This window comes from Sinohyriopsis cumingii, unplaced genomic scaffold, assembly GCF_028554795.1.
Source record: "Sinohyriopsis cumingii isolate HCF-2022 unplaced genomic scaffold, ASM2855479v2 utg000036l, whole genome shotgun sequence".
NCBI lineage: Eukaryota > Metazoa > Mollusca > Bivalvia > Unionida > Unionidae > Sinohyriopsis > Sinohyriopsis cumingii.
The window spans coordinates 1229357-1257111 of NW_028315863.1; the positions used below are offsets into that span (position 1 = coordinate 1229357).

General features: G+C 35.7%; 2 protein-coding genes across 2 annotated transcripts in view; both read left to right on the forward strand.

Moving 5' to 3' along the window:
• The window catches only part of LOC149775015 (uncharacterized), a 44062-nt gene extending 43788 nt beyond the window's left edge, over positions 1-274 (forward strand). The window contains exon 10 of the mRNA XM_089944550.1: positions 128-274. Within this exon, the coding sequence (XP_089800676.1) occupies positions 128-274 (147 nt within the window). The remainder of the gene's footprint in view (positions 1-127) is intronic.
• Positions 275-6809: 6535 nt separating this feature from the next.
• On the forward strand, positions 6810-24337 carry LOC149775016 (uncharacterized). The gene is made up of 2 exons (XM_089944540.1): positions 6810-6936; positions 12626-24337. The coding sequence occupies exons 1-2, from the start codon at positions 6876-6878 to the stop codon at positions 13255-13257; spliced, it is 693 nt and encodes a 230-aa protein (XP_089800666.1). The 5' UTR covers positions 6810-6875; the 3' UTR covers positions 13258-24337.
• Positions 24338-27755: the final 3418 nt, after the last annotated feature.

Sequence of the window (27755 nt, forward strand, 5' to 3'; positions counted from 1 at the left end):
GTTAAATGCCACATCAGCCTTTTTTCTACATGCATTCAGTACCACACCAGACAAAATATTTCATTCTGCTTGTTTCTTAGTCAAAGATGAAGAATGTCTTTTTTTCTTATACTTTGTTAAATTAAAGGTAAGCAAAATGGCCAGAAACCTATCTTTTGAAGGTACCTCTGGTATCATGGCAGCCACGATTTCTAGGCAGTTTAGTTTGGGTATAAAAGAGCTAATCCATTTCACACTGAAACAGAATTTCTCTTACAAAAATCAATGTCCATGATGAAGGCGCTGTCACTGCATCTTGGGCCTTTATTAATCATTGATCTTTCGTGATTTTATAGAACAATACTTTTGGTGGTCTCACCAGATATTATTTTTCCTTATATCTGTGTTCAGTACCACAACAAATTTTTGTTTTCATTTTACCTGTGTTCAGTGAAAGCAGTGAGTTCTTTGACATGCTTGCTCAACTCATTTCCTTTGGGGGAGGGGACTGGATTTCAGTGATACAAATTTGTGTTAGTTTCTTTTTTGATGTTTCATTTGTTAATATTTCATAAACCTCGTGATAGCTTATCATCGTGCTTGAAATTGAACATTATGAAATAAGACAATTTATTTCACAACAGTAGACTCAAGATTATATTAATTTTAGGCTTTATATTTCCAAAACTACTTGACAGATTTTCTTCATACTTGGAATGAACTGTTATGAAGCTAAGACAACTCTGTTACATGCACCCATGCCCCTTTGATCTTGAGGTTATTGCGACCTGTCTTAGAACCCAAAACAATACATGATAGGCACAGCACATGCCTGCATTCTGACTGTATCCCAGCGTAGATAGACTTCTTAGCAGCTAAGTGCCCATCACACCCCTTACAGAAGGCTATTCTATCACTTCACTTGTCTATTTGTAAATTTTCACTATCACATGCATTGTCTACTTTGATCACGTGATGTCTATAGCAGATTTGATGCTTTCTAGCTTTTTTTCCCAAGCTATCTCTACCTTAAAAAGTAATGGTGGCCTTTTACGACTTACAATATCCATTGATAGTATAGTCAATAAAGATGATCCATCTCTGAGTCAGTTAAGATCATTGATCCTTCAATCAGCTACAGAATCAGGTCAACATGCTACATATATTGTTGCTATGAAAGGACTGTTCAAGCTCCAAGTGTGAACAGGCTCTTCATGACTTCCAATGTTTTTAACCAATGTGGTACAAAACACTTAAGCCTGTTTCACTGCAACCGCAGCTGTCAACAGGTCAACAGACATTGCAGATCTGGGATTTCCATGTGTTCCTCAATGTGAAAGGAACAGGCGTCATTCATCAGTAAACAAAAACTGAAATGTCGTAACAATCGATTCATTGTTTTGACTTAGTTTCCATGGCTAATTCTCAGTAATGTGAGCTTGGCCTAAACTCCTTCATCACAAATCTGATGACCTTTTTGCTTTCAAATCTATGTCATATAGTTTACATGCAAACCGAGAAGCTAGAATTGATTCATGAGGAAATCACTTGACAGAATAAAACTAAGCTATGAAAATTACACGAATCTTTGAAAATAAAATACAAGTCAACAAAAAATATATAACTGTAAAATGTTACAGTAAAACTAGAATTCCCGGAAACAATACCTATAAAATCATAAAATGTTATCTAAGTTAAGAATTGAACTGCTACCTAATCCATGAAGTGGAAAATAACAACATGAAAAATAAAGTGAAGTACCTATGAGTTGAATGAAGACAAGAATAATTTATATATGGGATCACTTATTGACTATATCATCATGTCTAGGTATTACAGTCTTAATCTGGCATTAATTAGGACATCATTTTACTTCCAAACAATCTATGACTGGCCCCTTATCTCCTTCTTTCCATTTCTCCCTGTTTTGTTTCTTGTAGTATTAGACCATTACTGACGTGAAAATTACTATGTAATTCACTCATCACTTGTGTCACCTGGTTCATTTAAATTTTCTTTAACCCAAACTGTTAATAACCTTCTTTAATAATTGATAACATCAGGTGTATCCCTATTTAATCAATATGTTTTGTCCAACGCCATTTTAGTATCATGCAATATAAACATTAAACAAAATAAAAATATGGTGATTAAATGAAATAAAAATATGTGCATCCATGTCACTTAAGGGGATCCGTACATATCCCTATTTAATCAATATGTTTTATCCAACGCCATTTTAGTATCATGCAATATAAACATTTTCTTATCACTGTCATTATTCTGCATGCAGTTTAGATTATTATTAATGGGTGGTTGTTGTTTAAACTTGGATATTGTTTGTTTGTGGTGTGCATGCTGATCAGAAATGATAGAGGGCCAAAAGGAGGATTAGTTCCATGCAACTAATTGTTACCCTCCAAAACAAAGTCATTATTATTATTATTATTATTATTATTGGCGGTGGTGTAATTTATTATTATTTTTATTATTATATTAGTGTATTTTTTGCACAGAATTATTATCTATTGATATTGCTACTCCCCATGTGCTGCTATCAAAACAATAAAAAGCATTTGAACCCTCACATAATTCTTACATAAATTAGGTCTTTTATAATAAATCGTACATCCTGTACAGAGTTCAAAAGATCAATTAGCTCAATGCTCAGGGCCCCTCAAACTTCAGATCAAGCCCCTCACTTTCAATAAGTGAGTTGTCCATCAAGATTGTCCAAAATAAACAGTGTTATCTAATTTGCCTGAAAGAAACATTGAGCCTGCCAATGAAGTGCTGCATTTTTATGATAACGTGTTTTGAAAGACATTTGTAAAATTATTAATACTCAGAACTTGATGTGCCCAGTCTTTAAATCATCCCCCCATCATATTTTGAAAATTCAATTTAATTGTATCAAAATATATAAACTTGGTGTGAACAAACCAGTCTCCCAGCAGACACTGACGTAACACATTGCTGGTTAAATATATCAAGCAGTACGTAGAGATTGTTTGACATGTAATGTAAGCCAGGAGTTTTATTTTGGGGTGGGGTGGGGAGGGAGAGATGACCCAAAAGGAGCTGACATCATTATATTATATTTAAATTAATTTAGAAAGAGATCGTACGTGCTGATTTTATTGATAAGAAGTGACTGTTGTTATTATAATTTATGCACAATACTTTCACAAAAACAGATAATAAGCTTGAAGCTTTTGTTTTACTGTTTGATATTAGTAAAAAAGATCAACAAGGTAAGTAAGTTCAAAGCACTCCAATCCACTTTTGACCCTTCATCTCAGGCTGCTAATCCTATCCCGGATTTTGCTCAACCATACTCTATGGTTCAATTTACTGCTGATGGTTTTCCATCATCAAGATATTGTTGCCTTTTCTTTGTTGCACAAAGGTGCCCTTACTTGTCTCGAAACATAAGAATTGTGCAAATCATGTATTTAATGTTGTAGTTAGTATAATATGCAGGGTCCAGTGTTGGAATGGATCATAGAAGTTACTTTGTATTGCTGCTTTTTTCTTCAGATTATTGATTTGTTTTTTCAACATTTAGCTACTAATAGCCAACTGTGATTCTGCCACACATTGTTTTGTACTGGTGGAACATTTTTGGTCCTTAGTAGGCTGGTTCTGGTTGGTTTCTGTAAGGTGTTATATAACCCATACAAATATTGTTTGGGGCTTTCTATTCAATTTTTTTTAAAAAAAATCCAAAGCAGTAGATATAAACTTTAAAAGTGTATGTGCAATAAATGGCTTGGCTTTCAAAATGGTATTTTTTGGCCAACCAATGGCAAAAACATGAATGGGATCAGGTTGTCAAGGTGGCATTTGCTGCAGAATAAAACATCAGTAAAAAGAACATGTCAAGGTGGCATTTGCTGCAGAATAAAACATCAGTGAAAAGAACATTTAAAACTTGTGTCATCACTACTGATCACTTTCGTTAGGGAACTACTTGCCAGCTGCTATTATTGCTGCCTATTGACATCACCTTAAGTTAAGTCAGTCATCAACAACATAATCAAAGCAGTGTCACAGTCCGACAATTACATTCTTTTGAATATGGGTAAACATTGCTTAGTTTACATTCCATGTTGAATATTTTATTTTTCCTCCCCTTTAATAAACGTACCTACCCATTCTCTGTATATTGTATGCACTACTGAAAAATTATTTTAAATTTTGAAAATGTAGTGTCGTAAAATATTACGGTGTGGATATCTACACCGATGATGGTAAATTGGGTAAAACATCATTTTAATCAACATGTCTAAATCCTTTTGCATTTGGCTATACAATCTGACCTGTCCTAACAATTACATTTATGCAATGGTCACATGATCACAACAGCCATTCTGATTCAAGCCCTCCCCACCCCCACCCCCAAGTGTACTATATATAAGGCAAAGAATGTGTGTTTCCTATTTCACTGGTTTTAATATTAGGGTAGGCAGATTGAGTTTTTATTTTTTATATTTTACTTTTTTTTAAAAAACTTTTTATATATATATATATATATATATATATATATATATATATATATATATATATATATATATAGATAGATAGATATATAAAGTTAATGTGATTTATTATTATGATTTTTGTGCCATTGGGGAAAACGTTTTAGGATTGGTTATGAGAAACAGGTATGGTTAGCTGACCAAAAATACATATATTTCTTTGGGGAGGGGAGCTAAATGGTCATTTGCTTGCCATAGTCAGCATCAACATGTTTGGTACCCAAATAATTATTTATATGTGCTTTAAGTGGCCAATGGAGCATATCAAGTGTGCTCTATGCATGCAGATATAAGATTTATTTGATGAGGAAGGCATTATTTGATAAGGGTATATCATGTGAATCAATATATAAATATTTATTATTGAGTTCTTACTAAACCTGTCTCTAAAGCCAATCCAAGGGCCCCAAGTGGCCAAGTGGTCTAAAGCGCTCACCGTTACGGATCACTGCCATCTCACCTCTGTCTGCGTCGGTTCGAGTCTTGGATTCGGCTAATGTGGTTATGTGAGAAAGCTTGCCAGTAGCTTCTCATGGGTCAGTGGTTCTTTCCAGGGTTTTCCGGGTTCTTCCTCCACCATTAATACTGGCCGCCATGTATAGCCTATCTTGTGCTGAAATATGGCGTTAAACCCTACAACAACAACAAAAGCCAATCCAAATTATGGTTATTCAGTGTTTACAATACCGCTCTGGTGGCCTAAGTGGTTAGAGTGCCCGACACTGATGTCGGAGGTCGCGGGATCGAACCACGGCAGAGTCATACCAAAAACTTTAAGAGGTTAGTGTTAGGACTGGTCAGCCTAGTGTCAGGATAATATGACTGGGTGGGACATGATACTACATATCTGCGGCATGATGTTCCAGTGCTAGACATCAGTGTAAGCTGCCACATTGCAGACATTTTAGCGATATGACTGGAAACCTTTTAAAGCTACGTTAAAAATCTAAATCACCCACACACAAAAGTGTTCACAAAACTTGCCTATGAAGGCAATCCATATTAAGGTGGTTCAGTGCATACAAAACTTGCATGTAAAGACAATCCAAATATTGTTTCATGTAATGCTAACAGTGTTGTGTGAACAGCTCTTCCTAAATTGATTTATGCAAGTTTGCAGAACATTGTAAGTTTTCTGCTTTATAGTCTATGTATGCTGTCAGGTATTAATGAAATCAGTGTTTTGCAATGGTGCACTAGCTAAACAGATAAGTGATTATTGGTTGTAAAAGTCAGTGTAATGATTTAATATATAGGTTACATTAAAGTGAGCATGATATAGTAATCTCTTGTAGAATATAACTTTGGGAGAGAAAATAACAATAAACATTTATTATACTATTGCATGAATATTCCATTCAACTTCATCAATTGATGGCATAATAATAATAATGGTATGTGTTCAATAGCCAAGCTAGAAATGTGAGTCTGCATACAGAGTGAACACTGTGTACATAAAAAGACAGTTTGGCTTCTTGCCTTGGGTTGCTACAGTTGATAGGTTTGACTATGTTGTCAGTGTAATTGCGATGAGCTATATGTGTCTCATTATCTTAGTTTTGATCAAGCAAATCCATGAACATTTAAAATATCTGCAGGATTTTAAAATATGCATAATCCATCACCCTACAATCATTGTGCTTTGCATGGTTGAAATGTCACTTTCCCAGAATTTAAAAAAAAATGGATGAATGTAAACGTGGCATGAATTACTTGGTAAAGTTATATTCAGGGCTTGGGCGAAGTTTTTCAAACGTTTTAAACACATCATCCAGACTGCCATGATTGCTCCTTGTATTCGCTGTCAATCAATATGGTGAGCTACTGGTCAGTTTTAACTTCATTTCAGGCATCATAAGGTAGCACTGCCATTGTCTGGTCATAAACTGTTTCTAATTTTTCAGGGAAGACATAAAAATAAAAGTCTAGACATAGGAAATCTGATTGGTCTGTTTCAGGTCAAACATATTTTAGTCAATCATAATTCTAGACTTAAGTTTTGTTGGTGACACTTGGGCATGGTTATGCATATTTGAAATTGTATATTATCTTGCTTTCCCAAATTACTTAATTTTGAGAAAGATTTAACAGTTTCCTCTTTAAGATTGTATAGGAACAAAGAATAATATCTGACATCATTAAACACTGTTTCCTTGGTATAATTGTATAGAAACAATGGATAATATCTCACATCATATCATTTAACACTGTTTCTTTTGTATGATTTTATAGGAGCAGAAAACAACATCTGATTCCATATCAATACTCATACAACTGGTCCAAAAAAGAAGCCGCCGTACCTATAAACGGTTTAAAGAATGTCTGGTCCTGGCCAAACAAGCTGACTTAAAAGAAATGCTGGAGGAAGAGGAGGCAAAACGGGCAGCAGAAATCAAAGGAAAACATCAGGGCACAGGTTGGTTTTTAGCTCATCTGACTGAAATGCCAAGAGTGCTCATGGTATGGTCTTGCATGCATCATTCATCAACCTTTATTCACAGTTGCTGTTTATAGCTTTGTCTCAAAATGACTTTAAAGAATTTGACCAGATTTGAGGAACACTGCCATGGAATGAAGCTTGTTCAGATTGTTTGATGGATTTGAATTCACAATCACAATTACAATACAAAACCTTTAAACAACTAGATTGTTTGGTGGATTTGAATTCACAACCACAATTACAATACAAATCTTTTAAACATCTACTAAAATGCCACTCAGTAGAATTTGACTTACATGTCAATTAAGAGATACTCGTGTGAAGCTCGTTCAGGTTGTTTGATGGATATTAATTTACAATCACAATTACAATCAAAAACCTTTAAACAACTATGCAAATAATACTCAATAGAATTTGACCAAAATGTCAGTTAAGAGATACTGGCATGAAATACATTAGGATTCATGAAATACATTAGGATTTTGTCTACAGTGCCTATCTGCCAAAAAGCAGTGTTGAGAAAAACTGAAAGCCTTGAAATGACATTAACCTAAAATCCACTCAATACAACTCAACTAAATTTGACAGAATGGATACTGGTATACATGTCTATCAGATTTGTTAAAATAATGCAAATCCATCCACTAGTATGGTTATCATTGCTAAAATAAGTACAGAGCAAAGATTTCTTTAGTAACTGCTCATGTCAACTTAGAGTATATAATTTTAATTGTAGAGCTATGAACAGTTTCCAAATTATGAATTACGGCAATGTTCCATGGTCAGGAGATATCCAGCGAGGATGCAAAGGTCAGTCCATTTTGTTTGCCTATACCGCCTCCTCCTAGTAGAAAAAACAAGCTGACTGAATCTCTCTTTTTGGAGCAGTTTCCGAATCTCCTGGAGTATGGAATTCTATAGGTGGCAACCTGATTATTCTTGGAGATTTCAACTTTCACTTTGACTGTCCCGGAAACCCAAACACATCAAAACTCCTAGATTCCATTAATGTTTTCAACCTCAAACAGAAAGTTGACCAATCCACCCATAAACTTGGTCACATTCTAGACTGGATTCTTCATAGACCTGATGATAACATTCTACGGTCCTCCCTGGTATCCCATGACCTTGCATCAGTTCACCTCTGCATTATATGCCATCTTGACGTATCAGTCCCTAACCCTCTACCTTTATCTGCTACTAAGAGAAACCTCCGTATGATAAATAGAACCAAACTAATGCATGACATCCAAGCAAACCTAACAACTTGCTTACCTTCTACAGCAGAACAACTCATTAACTGCCTGCGTTCATTGCGCGACAAACATGCCCCGGCTACCAAGTGCACAGTATCAATTCAAAAGTGTTCTCCACGGTATAGCAGTGTTAGGGACCAGCTTTGCACTGCTAAAAGAGACTGCCATAAAGCTGAGAGGCTTTGGCTTTCCACCAGACTCATTATTCATAAGCAAATCTATGAAGCCGCTAAGAAGAATGTCACAGATATAGTCCATGCAGCAAAATCAGCCCACTACACTACTAAGATCATGGAAAGTTCCAGCTGCAAAGAGCTCTTCGAGATTACTAACAAGCTAATGTCAAGGAACGAATCTACACCACTTCCAACTACCTTCTCTCCAATCGATCTTCCGGACATGTTTGCATATTTCTTCCGTGACAAAGTACAAAACATTAGAGATAAGCTCACCACAATTTCAATTGACTGGTAGTCACCATACAGATGGGATACAGAATTTCAGTGGCAACCATTAGCAGCATTTGAACCTGTCTCTATGGATTTCGTAAGTACAATCGTGATGAAGAGTGCACCAAAGTCACGTGAAGTTGATCCAATTCCAACATCACTGCCGCTCGAGTGCTTAGATCCAGTGTTGCCTTCACTAACTGATGTTATCAATACCTCTCTCTCATCAGGGGAATTCCCATCATGTTTCAAAACTGCCATTGTAAAGCCTCTGCTGAAGAAACCAATACTAGGCCATAACGATTTAAAGAACTACTGCCCAGTTTCTAATCTCCCATTCATATAAAAAATCTTAGAAAAGGTTGTTCTATCCCAGCTTGTGTCTCATCTGAAGTCTTTTTAGCAATGTATTTGGCATTCATGATACATCCTTACTGTGGTTCAAGTCCTACTTGGTCAAAAGGACACAAATTGTATCTGCAAATGGAATACACTCCAGCCCAGTTGATCTATGTTGTGGTGTTCCAAGGGGTCTGTTTTTGGACCTGTTCTGTTCATTCTATACACTCAGTTGCTCCCAAGTGTCATAGATCATCATCCAGTGTCTCACCAATTGTACGCTGATGACACCCAAATATACAAATCTAGCCACCCAAGGTGTAGAGAGGTTTATTTCTGATGTAAAATCATGGATGACATGTTACAAGCTGCAAATGAATGATGATAAAACTGAGACCATTCTGATCACAGCACAAAGACTTTCTCATTCACATCCTTTACCTCAAACAAGAAATATCAGCAACACCAACATTAAATTCACACAATCAGTACAAAACCTATGTGTTACTCTGGACAGTACTCTCGCATTGCACCAACATGTCATGAACATATGCAAGGCTGCATATCTTGAGCTGAGATGCATCAGCTCCATTCGCAAATATCTCTCAGTTGATGCCACTAAAACACTTGTGTGTTCATTAGTACTTTCAGGACTCGACTATTGTAACTCAATTATGTCTGGTTCATCTCAATATCTACTCCAAAAACTTCAAAAAGTTCAAAACACAGCTGCTCGGATCATACTTAGAGTATCACGATCAGAGCACACCTCCCCGCTGCTCTGTACCATACACTGGCTGTCCATTCGATCCAGAATAAAACACAAAATTTGTTCTCTGTGCTACGTTTCACTGTCGGACTCTAGTCCAACATACCTATCCGACCTCACCCATGTGAACACACCAGCAAGATACTTACGCTCCTCTTCTGATAATCGTATGCTCATTATTCCCACTATGAAAACAGAGTCATATGGACAGCATTCTTTTGCATACCAGGCCCCAGCAACGTGGAATGAATTGCCCACTGAACTTAGACACAAAGACACATTGATCCCATTCAAGACTGCTCTCAAAAATCACTTATTTCGACTGCAAGAACAAACTTAAAGACCTAATAATGTGTCCTACCTTAAATATTATCAGCATGTTTTTTATGTTTTCTAATTTACTGGTGTTTGTTTTTGTATTCATTTCATAATATATGTTTTTTATCTTATTGGTGTTGTCTAATGTTGTAAAGCGCTTAGAGCTTCTAAAGATTAGGCGCTATACAAAGTCCTCATTATTATTATTATTATACAATTATGCAGAGAAAGTGATCTCTTATACATGATTTAGCAACTATATGCTCCAAGCTTTTCCTTCCATTGTACAGTTTCATTTTGTGTGTGAGATCACAGTCGCAAATTGACATATCAACGATCCAAGTGAGTAATATGGGGCCAAGTTGAACCCCTTGTTTGCTCCCCAGACTGTGTATCGAAATGAGCTTACGGCATGGTTTTGCATTCATTATACTTCTTGCATGATGCATCTGGGAAGCCATGGAAGCTAAGTTTGTATAGAATTAGATAAATAATGTGAGGGTCACAGGTTCAGTACATAACAAGGACGATCCAGTTTGATTTGCCTGTCTTTGGGAAAGTCAGTTAGCTCCAGTTTTCTCAGCTTAATATAACCAATAATATGTTTAAAGTGCCATTAAAACCAACCAAAATGCAAAAGTATTATTTATCTGTCCTCAGTTGCTATTTTCAACTACTTTTAAATCAAAATACACTAAACCAGTTTTAGCTAAACCTGCCAGACAGCGTTTTGGCATAGGTGACTTTCTGTCTTGTACAAATAATGACAATCTGCTATTTGACATGGCTGTCATTACCAAATATTAGACAATATGACTTCTGAAAAAAAAACAGACAGCATAGTGTTATATAAAGCATCCTGACCTTATTCAAATGATTTCATATGGTATTGTCTTATTTTAATTATGACAAAAACATGTCATGCTTTTTGTTCTGAAAAAGCACTCACATTGATTTTACTTAACTTGACAAAAGTGTACTGCCATAAAAGGCATGTACAAATGCTGATTTGCCACATTGAGATAAGTCCACCAATACTAAAATTAGAACAAGAAAACATAGAATAATTGCTTAGAAACTGTCTCACGTCTTGCTTTAACATCATCATTCAGTGTATTTAGCTATTGTTTCAGGAACACAGTGACCAGTAATGGTCCATATAAGGACATCTCTCTTATGAGAGCAACACATTTATGAACTTTGATCCATATAAGAACATCTCTATTGTTACAGCAACAGATTGACTGACTATGGTCCATATAAGTATATCTCTATTGTTTCATCAACATATTGGTGAGCTATGATCCATACAAGTACAATTATGTTGTTACAGCAACACATTGACCAAGCATGGTTCATATAAATATATCTCTATCGTTACATGAACATCTTGACCAACTATGATCCATATAAATTTATCTCAATCATTACAGCAACTCACCAAAACATGGGAAATAATTAACTGACATGTTCTATTGACAGTTGACTTCAGATTATATAAAGTTACCAATGGTGATGTTCATCCTTGATATAACTGGATACTGAGGATGCATTGATCATGTTATTTGATACATAATTTTCATCCATTATACAGACAGATACTGTATTTGATGCATGATGTTCATCCTCGATAAAACTGGATACCAAATTTCCCTTAATGATGTTTTTTATGCACGATGTTCATCCTTGATAAAACTGGATACTGACTATGCCTTGATCATGTTGTGTGATGCATGATGTTTTTCCTTGATAAAACTGGATACTGAGTATGCCTTGATCATGTTGTTTGATGCATGACTTTCATTCTTGATAAAACTGGATACTGAGTTTGCCTTGTTCATGCTGTTTGATGCATGACTTTCATTCTTAATAAAACTGGATACTGAGTTTGCCTTGATCATGTTATTAGATGCATGATGATTAGATTGCAATGTTACTGTAGAGTATATACATTTTTATGCCTCCAGTAATAACTACATGCATCCATATGTATTCGATAATGGCTACATGCATCCATATGTACTCGATAATGACTACATGCATCCAGTTTTACTTAATGTTGACTATAGGCATCCATATTGGCATTACCCATATGCATACATATGTACTCATTATTGATCAGAGGCATCAGTATGTACTCATTAGTAACAAAAGGCATCCTTATGTGCATAATATTGATCTCAGGCATTCACTATGTACCCAGTATATGCAATTTTACACACTTTTTAGCAACAATTTGACTGAACACTAGTTCCAACAGAATGTTGTTATTGTTGTTGTTGTTGTGGGGTTTAACGCCATTTTTCAGCACGATAGGCTATACATGGCGGCCAGTATTAATGGTGGAGGAAGAACCCGGAAAACCCCGGAAAGAACCACCGACCCACGAGAAGCTACTGGCAAGCTTTCTCACATGCCCTCCAACAGAATGTAAAATTGATTGGCATTCAAGTTATGTAATCATTCAACCCTAGTATTTTAATTTTAATAATATTTATATTTTATGACATAACCTTAAATGTTTTCTCTTTCAGCTTTATCAACTTTTGAAGTGAAAAGAAGACCACAAACACCAGTTGCAACCACATATGTGGCACAAACAACTCATTTGCCTAATGTCCAGACATCAACAACCAAAACATCAACAACTACTGCATCAACAACAAAAGCAATACTAACTGCTTCACCCACAACTGTAGAAAAAACAACTGAGTCTCCAAAATTCCAGACATCAGCAGCCACATTTTCAACACCTGCTGCACAAAAGGCAAAAGCTGTAGAAACCGCTGCACACACACCTATAGAAGAAACAACTCATTCTCCAAAAGTCCAGACATCAACAACCAAACCTTCAACACCTGCTGTATCAGTGACAAAAGCACTAGCAACTGCCGCACCCACAACTACAGAAAAAACAACTCCGTCTGTAAAAGTCCAGACATCAACAGCTAAAGGTTCAACAACTACTGCACCAGTGACAAAATCACTAGTAACTGCTGCACCCACAACTACAGTGCAAATAACTCAATCACCCAAACCCCTGGCGTCTGCAATCAAAGCTTCAACAGTTGTTCCATCAACAAAAAAGTCACAAGCAACTGCTGCACCCTCAATGGAGGTTTCAGCTATCAATGCAAAACAGTCCAAGGCATGTTATTTAATGTGAACTGTAGAATTTTTTTTTAATATTACCACCATAACAATCATGGATTCTTTGAGGGAATGTGCTTTACCTGACAAATTTTGACCCTTTACTTTAAGGACTACACCCTTTCTTATCATTACATTTTGCTTCATGCACAATTTACACAATTGTAACATATGTAACTTTAATATTTTTTCATGTATTATTTCATGTTGACATTTATGTGAATGAGTTATCTTCCCAAAGTTTGTCTTGAATTCAGTATGTTTACATATTTGATAGTTCTATTATAATCAGCACAATATAGCCATTATAGTGTTGATGTTCCATAAACCTGATAAATACACAGGTACAAACATATATTCAAGCAAGGCACCAACAAGCACTGCAGCACCAACATCCAAGACTTTAATGAATACTGCACTGAAAACATGAGTCAAGAAATGGAGCACCTTCAACCATGACGATAGCACCTGCTGCATCTACAGCTAAGGTTTCAACAACAGCTTCATCATCATGATTGCAGTAACTGCAACACCAACAACTAAGGCTCCAACAACTGAATTATCAACAATCATGGCTGCAGCAATTGCTGCACATACAACCAAGGTATTTACAAATGATGCATGTGTAACGAAACCAATGCTTAGATAACAGCAACTCCAGCAACCATATTTTGAACAACTGCTGCAACTAAAGCCAAGTCTCCAGCAACAAAACTGCAACAACTGCTGTATGTACAGACAAGGCTGCAACAATCGATGTACATGCACCTTGGACTGCAACAACTGCTGCACTAATCAAGCATTCAAGAACTGATCTCCAACAACCAGAGTTACAATAACTTCTGCATGAACAAGTAAATCTCCAACTGTTGCAGTGTCAACAACCATGGTTTCAGTTTGCCGTGTCTACAACCAATGCTTTTACAAATGTTGCATTCAAAACAAAGGCTGCAACAACTGCTGCACTAAAATGTTAGACTCCAACAGGTACTGTACTAACAACAAAGACTCCAATAACTACTGCACACAAAGTATCTGATGCTATGACTGCAGTGCCAATAACCGATGATACAACTACAGTTCATACAGCTAATGTTCAAACAACTGCTGTGATGACAACTTAGGTTCCAACACATCCTGTGCCAACAGCCAAGCTTCCAACATGTGCTGTACCAACAACCTAGGTTCCAACACATGCTGCACCAACAACCAAGGTTCGAACACATCCTGTGCCAACAATCAAGGTTCCAACGTTCCAAGTTTCAAACATGTGCTGTGCCACTAACCAAGGTTCCAACAACTGCTTTGCCAACAACCAAGGTTCCGACAAGTGATGTGCCAACAACCAAGGTTCCAGCATGTGCTGTGTCAACAGTCATGGTCCCAACAACTGCTCTGATAGCAACCAAGGTTCTAACATGTGCCATACCAACAACCAAGGTTCCAACACATGCTCTACTAATAACCAAGGCTCCAACATGTGCTATGCCAACAACCAAGGTTCCAACAACAACTCTGCCAACAACCAAGCTTCCAACATGTGCTGTGCCAACAACCTAGGTTCCAACACGCACTGTGCCAACAACCTAGGTTCCAACACATGCTCTGCCAACAACAAAGGTTCCAACAACTGCTTTGCCAACAACCAAGGTTCCAACATATGCTGTGCCAACAGCCAATGTTCCAACAGCTACTCTGCCAACAACCAAGGTTCCAACATGTGCTGTGCCAACAACCTAGGTTCCAACAACTACTCTGCCAACAATCGAGGTTCCAACATGTACTGTGCCAACAGTCAAGCTCCCAATATCAGCTTTAGTAACAACCTTGTCTCCAAAATTTGCTGTACCAACAACTAAGGTTCATGCACATACTGTGCCAATAAACAAGGTTCCAACACATGCTGTGCCAACAACCAAGGTTCCAACACATACTGTGCCATCAACCAAGGTTCCAACACTATGTGTAACAACATCCAAGGTTCCTACATCTGCTTGCCAACAACTAAGGTTCCAACATGTGCTGTGCCAACAACCAAGGTTCCAACAACTGATCTAGCAACAACCAAGGTTCCACAATGTGCTGTGCCAACAGCCAATGTTACAACAACTAATCTGCCAACAACCTAGGTTTCAACATGTGCTGTGCCAACAACCAAGGTTCCAACATGTACTGTGTCAACAGTCTAGCTCCCAATAACTGCTCTGGTTACAACCTTGGCTCCAAAATTTGCTGTACCAACAACTAAGGTTTCCAGCACATGCTGTGCCAACAACCAAGGTTCCAACAACTGCTTTGCCAACAACTAAGGTTATAAAATGTTCTGTGCCAACAACCAAGGTTCCAGCACATGTGCCAACAGTCAAGCTCCCAACAACTGCTTTTCTAACAACCTTGACTCCAACAACCAAGGTTTCAACATGTGCTGTGCCAACAACCAGGGTTCAAAAACGCGTGCTGTGACAACAACCAAGTTTCCAACATGTGCTCTGCTCACAAGTCGGACTGCAACAACTGTTGCACTTACAGAAAATGTTCCAAGAACTTCTACTAAAAACCAAGGTTCCAACAACTACATCAACAAGCAAGATTGTATCTACAACTAAGTCTTTAGCAACTGCTGCACTAACAATGAAGACTGAAGCAACTGCTTCATCAAGTCATCAAATATGGCAGTTCCTACAGTGAAGGTTCCAACATTTGCACTTAAGAATGATGCAATATTCTAGTTAAAACATGACAGCCTAGATAAGTAGACAAGCTGCCAACTTATATAATCCCATTTTGTGAACAAGCTGGAGACTACACATGCATGTTCTGTGCCAATGTTAGATGATATAAAGTCAGGGTAAACAAAAGGACCAAGTTTCATAAAAGTATCATAATTGGTTTATAAGTCATATATGTACAGGGATTGAGATCATGAAATTATATTTTTATTTTCTATAACCTTCACATTGGCACAGAATGTGTTGCTAGTATGTGACACAATGTCACTGCTATTATTGCTTTGCTTTCTTTTCTGGGATAAGGCCTCAATCTAGACTAATATCCCCCTCCAATTAGTAATTAGACACCCAGAATCGAAAAGAACATGATCCCAGTCCAGCTCATTAGTCATAGCTGACATACCATTGTCTTTATGCTTGAATTGATGGTAAAAGTTCACAGGTCAACAGGCTCCAACCCATTTAAAACTTCAATGTTGATAAATGTATTTTTGTTCAATATTGCCCTTGTCATATTGACTTAGTTTCTTCCAATCCCTTCATCATTTAAGTGTTTCAATATATTTTTCTTCCAATTTGTAAGGATTTTGCACCTTGCTCAGCGAAGCAATGCTTGTCTTCATTTTGCCCCATATTAATATTAGGGAAACTTAATTTACACCCTCTCTAGTTCTTGCTGATAGCAAGCTGGAGACTACACATGCATTTATTATCAGCTCAGATTCCCTGGGTACCATTTTATGTCACCTAAGGATGCTAATGGAATTTAGATCCACACTCCTGAACCCATATCATTTCTCCATTTAGATGCAATACACTCATATTGGGGTGTACATCTGGGGTCCATGTGGTAGCCCTTTAGGGATTGTGATCTTAGGAAGATGTGATCTATCTTATTAACAACCTAGAAATGATCGCAGTGTTTCCATCCCTCCAGGGGTGTATCAAGCCTCATATGGCACTGGTATGCTATGATTGCAATGGACTCATGTTAGTTGTAACCAGCCTCAGGAACCAATGAAGGTGTGCATACAACTAGTCACATAGAATCAGAGATGTGGAGTCTTGTTGTTGTTGTTCTTGTAGGGTTTACACCTTTTTCAGAACAAGATAGACTATACATGGTGGCCAGTATAATTGGTGGAGGAAGAACCCTGGAAAACTCCAGAAAGAACCAACGACTCATGAGAAGCTATTGGCAGGCTTTCTCACGTACCCACGTTAGCCGAACCTCAGACTCTAACTCACGCAGACAGAGGTGAAATGGCAGTGATCCATAACGGTGAGCACTTTAGACCACTTTGCCACTCTGCATCCCATGGAGTCTTGGATAATATCACTATCAAGGTCCACCACAGCACAGGCAAAAGGAATATCCTGGTGGACATACTGTCCAGATGGGGACATGTGGTTCTCATAGAATAGTCCATGCAAAGTCAGTTCTGGGAAGACCGCTAGTGGATGTGTTAGCTATGAGAATGAACAACTAGCTCCCTCTTTATGTATCACCAGTGCCTTGTCATATAATCTGGGCTACAGATATTTTCAGTCTGAATTGTGATTGCCTGTATGCTTACTCCTTCCAACCTTTAGAAAGAAATCTGCAGGTTCTCCACCAGGTCATGATATTCAAGTTTTGGCTCATCCTAGTAACTCCTTCCCCCTTCTCATCTGCTCCCAGTGGCCATGGAGTCTTGATCTACAGGATGTATTGGTAGATGAGCCCAGGAGATTAACATTGAGCTAGGGATCTGTCATTGCAATATAGGTTGTTTCCTATGCAACAATACACAGATTTTCCACCTTTGCTCATTTCAAATGATCAATCTACTAGGGTATTTTCAAGTCAGGTTGCCTACTGCATAGTACAAGCTATTTCAGATAAATCAACCTCCAGAGTTTACAATGCTGAGTGAATAATCTTCTGTAATTGGTACAGCTAGAAATGTTTTGATCTTTGTTGTCTCCCTTTTAATGCATATGCATACATTCTTTTTGTTAGGAAAGAATGATATGCTTCTGCTATTAATGGTTGCAGGGCAGACTCTTCTAACACTTTAGGTTTCTGATCTCGGGTATTTTTCAGCTTCAGAGACCACAGTCTCTCATATTGATGCCTAGATGGAACCTTTCATGTGTTCCTTAGGCATTATCAAAAGCCCCCTTATGAATGTTTGAATGAAGCTTCCTTCTTGATTCTTAAACTTGAGGCAGTCTTGCTACTCTGCTTAGTGTCAATGATGTGTATGAGCAATACTTGTGCTTTGTCAATGGAATAAGGTTATTTACAGTTGAACAGGAGCTATGATTTGCTTTCTCTTTGCCAACCTTTGTCAAACTCATATAAGACTGTTTAACAAGCTCCATCAAAATCTCATCAAATATAAAGTTTCTAGAGCACTTTAAAGCAAAGCCAATCGAACGTAAGGATCATATTTGTGAACTTATTTACTTTGTCAGTGATATGCCAAGGTCTTGCATATATATTTCATATCTTGCTGAAATTAAGTGTATTTAAACATGTCACTTGATATGCTAAGATCTCACATACATGTGCTACATCTTGGTAAAATTAAGTTTATTTACAATGTCAGTGATATGCTAGGATCTCACGTATATGTCCTGTATCTTTGTGAAATTAAGCTTGATTACCACATACAAGCAAATTAATATTAAAAAATAGTCATCTTATGCAAGATCTTGTCATGACTATGCAAAGGTTTCCTCATTAATATGCAAAGGTCACCTCACTTCATTAACATGCAATGGTTGCTTGGTGAATTTTGAAGTCAAATGACAAGGTCACCTTGACTGAAAGAGAAAAACATTCATTCTATGCAGCAAACAAAATTAGTTCTACATTTTAGACCTAAGCTAAACATTGTGGATAACGAAATGAATATTTATTTTGGAGCCAAAAGATCAGTGGTCATGGTCACTGTAGCTGAAGAAAAATTGTCATTTCTGCACAAAAATGTGGTTATTTACATACAGTACTATTAAGACTGGGGTTATCCACATATAGGACTGTTAAGACTGAGGTTATCCACATGTAGGACTATTAAGACTGGTTATTCACATGTATGACTACTAAAAGTCTGGTTATCCACATATATGAATATTATGACTGGGGTTATCCACATCTAGGACTATTAAGACTGTGGTTATCCAAATATTGGCTTATTAAGACTGGGGTTATTCACTTGTAGGACTATTAAGACTGGTTATCCACATGTTGGACTATTAAGACTGGGGATATCCACATAGAAGACTATTAAGACTTGGGTTATCCAAATGAAGGACTATTAAGACTGGGATTATCCACACATAGGACTATTAAGGCTGTGGTTATCAACATGTAGGACTATTAAGACTGGGGATATCTACATAGAAGACTTAGGACTGGAGTTATCAACATGTAGGACTATTAAGACTGGGATTATTCAGATGTAGGACTATTAAGACTGGGGTTATTCACATGTAGGACTATTAGGACGGGTTATCCACATTTAGGACTATTAAGACGTGGGTTTTCTGCAAGTAGGACTATTAAGATTGGGGTTATCCACATGTAGGACTATTAAGACTTGGGTTTTCTGCAAGTAGGACTATTAAGATTGGGATTATTCACATGTAGGACTATTACAACTGGGGTTATCCACATGTAGAACTATTAAGACTGGGTTATAAACACAGAGGGACTATTAAGACTTGTTATCCACATAGAGGACAATTAAGACTTGTTACCTCTGTACAGGACTATTTACACAGAGGTTATCAACATAGAGGGACTATTAAGACTGGTTATCCACATAGAGGACTATTAAGACTGGTTATTCACATAGAAGGACTATTAAGAATGTGGTTATCCACATAGAGGACTATTAAGGCTAAGGTTATCTACATAGAGGACTATCAAGACTGTTGTTATCCACATAGATGGACTATTAACACTGTGGTTATCAACATAGAGGACTATTAAGACTGGGGATATCCACATAGAGGATTATTAGGACTCGCGTTTTCCACATAGAGGATTTTAAAGACTGAGGTTATCTACATAGATGATTATCAAGACTGGGGTTATCCACATATAGGATTATTAAGACAGGTTATACACATAGAGAATTATTAAGACTGAGGTTATCAACATAGAGGACCATTAAGACTTTGTGGACATATAATTCACCATTTCATGGGATAGAGAGGAAAATAGGATCATAAATAGAGACAAATATTTAGCAAAGTGGCATGAACCAAAAATATAGAAAACAATACAGAAATACATTTTGGACAAATTTAAATTGAATATTCCTATGTCAGTTTTTAGACATGGATGATGTTTCAAAAGGACATATATTTCCATAATAAAAATGACCAGTTTGTGGCAGTGCTGAAAGTAGTACATTTTATGTCCTTAAGGTAAATGTCAAATTCTGAGTACGATTTGTGTATCAACACTGTACAATAATTACATTCATGTGTGGGGCCCTATGTGGCGAAGTGGTCTAAAGTGCTTGTCTTTACTGATCACTACCATCTTACCTCTGTCTACATGGGTTCAAGTAATATGAGAGAAAGCTGTCAGTAGCTTCCCATGGGTCAGTGGTTCTTACATGGGATTTCTCAAGTTCAACTTCAACTAGTTATACTAGCCTATGTTTCACTGAGAAGTGGTGTTAACAACAAAAACTGCAACATTCACATGTAATGGTTTTGTTCATGCAACTCAATAATGTACCCCTCTACTGTAATGCCATTTTATTTATGTTTTCATTTTACACTTTTATCATTTGTAGTATTTTTTATTCATTATACAATTTCTCCACTTTTACTCTTGTGTATTTCCAGCATTTTACAACTGATTTCAGCTCTGGTGCAAATGCATGACACATTAAGATTTCATGCACAACAATATTCATACAATGTTGATTGTATAGTATATTTGTGTAGAAAATGTTTTATGAGTATCCATTGTCAAAAGAAAGGTAAAAATAGTTGCATCTTCTCAATCTGTATATCAGTATGCTATGTTAGGTGTAATGGAATTTGCATCATCAGTTTGGTGTAAAAACTCTGTTGTTATGGCACCTGATTTTGCATCAACCATATGGTGTTAAAAACTACTCTTCCCATTTTAAAGGATTCTGGTTAATTTATGGCAATTTACACAACAGATTTTACAGATATGTTAAAATTATAAATATTAAACATTTTTTTTTCAGGAATGCTGCACATTTTTCTTTTTAGTTGACATGATCATTATGCCTTCTTTGAATGAAAGAAGCTTAAATATCTCCCATTATGATTGCATTAATATTTACCTTATCATCATTTTCTGATCTTCATATTTATGATTGTATTAAAAATCTACCTCTATTCTTCTTTACGCTTTATTTTGATTAAAGTTTCAGAGACAAACTTGTAGTCTTTAAGACTACCAGGTATATGTGTTTGTTCAGTCATATACATTTATACAGGTATAGGTTTTCTAGATATATTTGTTTTTGTCTGGTTTTGGTTGTTTGCTCATGTATATGCATTTTACCATTTATATGTATATTTATTTTCCAGGTACAGTATGTGTTTTTTCAGGTATATGTGTTTTTCAATGTACATCTGTTCTTCAGGTTTTGGTGATGTAGTTGAAATCAACTTAATATTTTTTACTGTTATATTTTCATTTCTTCCATAATATAATATATCGTTATCCAGGTTCATCACAGTTTCATGTATGCTGTTTTGTAATTTACCGTTAGTGCTTAGAAATTTACTATCAAATGCACTATTTTTGTATACATGTCACAGAAAATGATTATGTTTCAGAACTCAGAATTTTCCTGGTAGTTAATGTATTAATAATGCTTGATGCATCTCCAGAAGTGAGTTGTACTTTTAGTACATTGTCGCTAGAGAAGATATGTTTATCTGATACAGCATTTCTTTTATATTAAATTTCTAGCTGGTTTCTCAAGTACATGTCCTTTTACTATTCATACATTCAGCCTTCCTAATTTTCCAACTGTTATACTGAATCCAGACGAATGTGCATTATTTGTCAAAGAGAGATAACTCTTATTCATAAAACATACACTGCAAAGTCTTTATCTTCAGGTGTTCCAGTATATGACTTAAAATTACTTGCCTGATTTTTACCAGTATATAAATGACTGGATGACTTAAAATTACCTACCACCTTTCTGCCAGTTTATAAATCACTGAATGACTTAAAATTACCAGCTACATTTCTTCCAGTTTATTAATGGTTGGATGACTTATCAGAGATGACTAATCGTTTGTTTCTGTATGGATATTTTTAATGGAGTTCTCATTGATTCACTGCATTGATGTAATGGGTTTAGAATCAGTGTATATATATCAATACTTTAATGACAGTATTCATCTTATACATGTATGGCCTCTTCTTAAAATCAAATATTAATTATGTATTGCTGTATTTATCGCATTTCTCATTTACTATACATATTTAAGATGGCAGTTGTCCCACTAAAACAGATGCTTGCCACCATTTCTTACACCTCCCTCCTTATTTGTGAAACCAAAGGGACGAGTTAACCGATTTGTTGCATGATGCATTACATGGGATGATGACATTATATGAAACCTGATCATCATGCTCTAGCAGGTTTTCATTGCATGTATTCATCTGCTTTGACAATATTTGTGAAAACTTTATTACAATATAGTTCTGTCATTCCCTTGAGTATGTCTTTTCATTCAGCGTGTATTCAGTTTTCAAGATTTATGATTCTTAAAATCCTGAAAATATTACTTAAATTTTGTAAGTAACTTTGTGCCTTTATTTATTTGTGCCTTAAGTTTTATGGAGCTGTTTTTCATTAGTTTTCAGGAAAGTTCAGGATGGTATTTTTCTGTCATTACAAGATTGTTTCCTTGCTCTTTCTGGTGACATCTTATTGTTTACACATCAACTTATTGGGATGAAAACATTTATCAGGTGCACTGAATTGACAAAATCTGGATAAAAATTAATGTTACTGTTTGCTGACATTTGTGTAAAGACGACGAGAACAAACTATTGCAGTCTGGAATTGGACCTAGTTAACCTGTCTCACAGTCCGGTGCACATACCACTTGTCTAAAGGTCTGGACTAGCTAAGCTGGTTCGTAAGTCGCCTTATATACATAGACTGCTACACTTGTCCCCCATTACTGTAATTTAGTTTTACTTGCATGACTGATTTTTATAATACTTCTACCCCTTACTGTAATTTATTTTTACTTGCCTGCCTGAAAAAAAATTTTTTTTTTGTATTTCAGAATGAGCTTAGTTTATTGCATGTTCCACTTCAAGGTCATGGCAGAAGCCATTTTTTGTTTTAAAGTCATGAGATTGTCACAGATATTAATAGTTCCAAGTAAAAACAATTCTCACTGTCCTCATATGGTTATGTGTACCACTTACCAATAAATAAAAGTATGGTTTGACTCCTTTTGAAAACATACTATATATCACAGTATGGTTTGACTCCTTTTGAACACATTCTGTATATCAATGTATGGTTTGACTCCTTTTGAACATATAAGGTAATTCATTTGATGGCAATATGCATGGATTGCTCATATATTTGCATGTGTGCATAATAAGAACCTGGATTGTTTAAGTTCCTTATTAAAGCCCCTGCTTTTATAATTGTAGTCCTGACTCAGAAGATTTCTGCAGATGTTTCTATACAAACCTGCTTGAATCCATTTTGACAGGTCATCCTCTCTTTCTCTGATTCTGATTACAAATCAAAGCCACATACCCTTAATGATCATAGTCATTATTTGTATTCCTGGATATGGAAGGAATTGAACCCTGTGACATGTAATGACAAAACTAACTGCATAACAATAATGTCTTCTTGTTTAGGTCTTTGGGTTGATGATGGAATCACCACACTATAATTATAAAAAGTATTAGGTGTCTGTGTATGTAGATGGTGTGATTAGTAATTAGTAATTAATCAGTTTTATACAACATGAAGGCTTGCACAATCTTCATGTATGTCAGTTTGAATCTTATCGCATAGGAACGGACAAAAAGACTCAAGTATGATATAGTTACATAGCAAATGGCATTAACATAACAGATTTCTCATCTGTATATACTACATTTTTATTTAATCCATTTTTATTGTGTTATCATACGGTTAACTCCCTTTATTTACTTTATAAAATATACTTACTAGCATTCAGGGAGAAGAGGGAGTTTGTCATTTATTTTTCTGCTAATAAATCAAGCTGCAGAATTGTAAAGTTTGTATTGTTTTATCTTATATTACTGATGTGAGAAGAGTTCATAAAATTTGATGTCAAACAAATGATAAATAAAAGTCACTGTGACTACTTGTCTTTTAATTGGTACTATAATGCCTGTAATGTTCTGACATGCCATACATGCATATATAATTACATTCATACATACATATATACTTACTTACATACATACATACCTACCTACCTATCTATATGCATACCTACCTTACTACCTACATGAGTATACATACATACATACTCGTATGATTGAAGGTATTGAGATGTTTTGTTTTACACAGTACTACTATTTTAATTTTGTAACCTTTCTGATGTTTTTCATGATCTTGTATTATCCTGAATTTGATTAATCTGATGTAATTTCTGTTGAAGAGGAAACAAATTCAGTCACACACACACATACACACATACATACATACATACATACACAGAATTTAAATATGGACTTGAATACACAGTGCAGTATAACTACAGACTTAAACAGTGGTAGGTAACTAAAGACTTACACAGACACAAAGGGGGATAACTTCAGACTTGTAGAGACACAATGGGGGATAACTACAGACTTACACAGATACAATGGGGGATAACTAAATACATATTGAGAGACAATGGGGATAATACAGACTTGCACAGATACAATGGGGGATAACTAAAGACTTACAGGGAAACAATGGGGGATAACTACAGACTTACACAGACACAATGGGGGATAAATACAGACTTGAACAGACACAATGTAAGATAACTGCAGACATGCATAGACACAACAGACTATAACTACAGAGTTGCACACACAATTGAGGGTGACTACATATTTCAACAAATACAATGGAGAGTTACTAAAGACTTGAACAGATACAAAATAAAGATATTAAAAAATTCTTTACTCATTATTTTATTGTTAAGACTTCTCATTAGTAAATCCTACACACTTTAGAGTCTTACATAAATAGGTATTTTGTTTTATAGTTAGTATAATTATCATGAGATGATTATATAGTAATACGGTATTCATTAATCTTGGGTGGGTGGGTGTGATTTCAATTTTTAACATAGCTTTAACAATTTTTTCAGTCATATTGCTAGAACGTCTGTAGTGTGGCAGTTTATAGTGATGCCTAGCACTGGAGCATCATGCTGCAGACATGTAGCATGATGTCCAACCCAGTCGCATTATCCTGACACCAGGCCAACCAGTTCTGACAATAACCTCTTAATGCTGATCCCAAAGTGAGGCAGCTAATAGTACTATTTTTATAAATCGTCTCTATTATGACTTGGCCAGGGATCGAACCCGCAACCTTCCACATCTTAAGCAGACTCTTTACCCACTAGGCCACCAGAGCGGTTTCCATTAATCTTGGCAAGTTTAAAATGTAAAATCTAGTAGTTAGTAAAACATTAATAGAAAAACTTGCAATATAATTTTGTTTAAAACTATCATTCATATTAGACACCTGTTTACCACAACTTACATAATTTGTAATCAAGTGCATTTTACCAACTTGCAGATCATATTGAAATCTACCTAAATGCTAATCAGTCTAGCATTATATATAAATACATACAATATTACCATTGTACGTAAATGAATACCACATTACCATTACACATAAATGCTTACCATATAACCATTATACCTAAATACATACCATGTTACCATTATACTTAAATGCATACCATATTACCACTGTACCTAAATACATACCATATTACCAAAGTACTTGTATACATACGATGTTATCATTTTACCTAAATACGATATTACCAATGAACTTAAATACATACAATGTTAACATTGTACCTAAATACATACCACATTACCATTATACCTAAATACATACCATATTACCATTGTACTTAAATGCATATAATATTACCACTGTACCTAAATACATACCATATTACCATAGTACTTGTATACATACCATATTATCATTTTACCTAAATACCATATTACCTTTGTACCTAAATACATACCATATTACCATTGTACCTAAATATAAGCCATTCTACCAATGTACCTAAATACATACCATATTAAAATTGTACTTAAATACATACCATATTACCATTGCACCATAACACATACCATATTACCATTTTACCTAAATACATACCATGTTACCGTTGTACTTAAATGTATACCATATTACAATTGCACCATAACACATATGTTACCATTGTACCTAAATATATACCATATTACCATTGTACCTAAATACATACCATATTACCATTGTACTTAAATACATACCATATTATATTTGCACCATAACACAGATCATATTTCCATTTTACCTAAATGAAGATCATATTACCATTGCACCATATAACAGATCAAATTACCATTGTACATAAATACAGGTCATATTAGCAATTCAATTTAAAGCAGTCTTTGTATGGGACATAAGAGTGCCAATAGGGTAATGATTCCAAATTCAATTTAAAGTAGTCTTTGTATGGTGTGGGACATAAGGGTGTGTCAATAAGGCAATGATTCCAAATTAATTTTGAAGCAGTCTTTGTGGGACATAAGAGTGTGTCAATAGGGCAATGATTCCAAATTCAATTTAATGAAAAGTCTTTGTGTGGGACATAAGAGTGTCAATAAGGCAATGATTCCAAATTCAATTTAATGAAAAGTCTTTGTGTGGGACATAAGAGTGTCAATAGGGCAATGATTCCAAATTCAGTTCAAAGCAGTCTTTGTGTGGGACATAGGCGTGTCTATAGGGCAATGATTCCAAATTCAATTTAAAGCAGTCTTTGTATGATATGGGACATAAGAGTGTCAATAGGGCAATGATTCCAAATTTAATTTAAAGCTGTCTTTGTATGATGTGGGACATAAGAGTGTCAAAATGTCAATGATTCCAAATTTAATTTAAAGCCGTCTTTGTATGATGTGGGACATAAGAGTGTCAAAATGTCAATGATTCCAAATTTAATTTAAAGCCGTCTTTGTATGATGTGGGACATAAGAGTGTCAAAATGTCAATGATTCCAAATTTAATTTAAAGCCGTCTTTGTATGATGTGGGACATAAGAGTGTCAAAATGTCAATGATTCCAAATTTAATTTAAAGCAGTCTTTGTATGATGTGGGACATAAGAGTGTCAATAGGGCAATGATTCCAAATTTAATTTAAAGCCGTCTTTGTATGATGTGGGACATAAGAGTGTCAAAATGTCAATGATTCCAAATTCAAGTTAAAGCAGTCTTTGTATGGTTTGGGACATAAGAGTGTCAATAAGGCAATGATTCCAAATTCAATTTAAAGCAGTCTTTGTATGATGTGGGACATAAGAGTGTCAATAGGGCAATGATTCCAAATTCAATTTAAAGCAGTCTTTGTGTAGGACATATAAGTGTCAAAAAGGGCAATGATTCCAAAGTCAATTTAAAGCAGTCTTTGTATGGTTTGGGACATAAGAGTGTCAATAAGGCAATGATTCCAAATACAGTTTAAAGCAGTCTT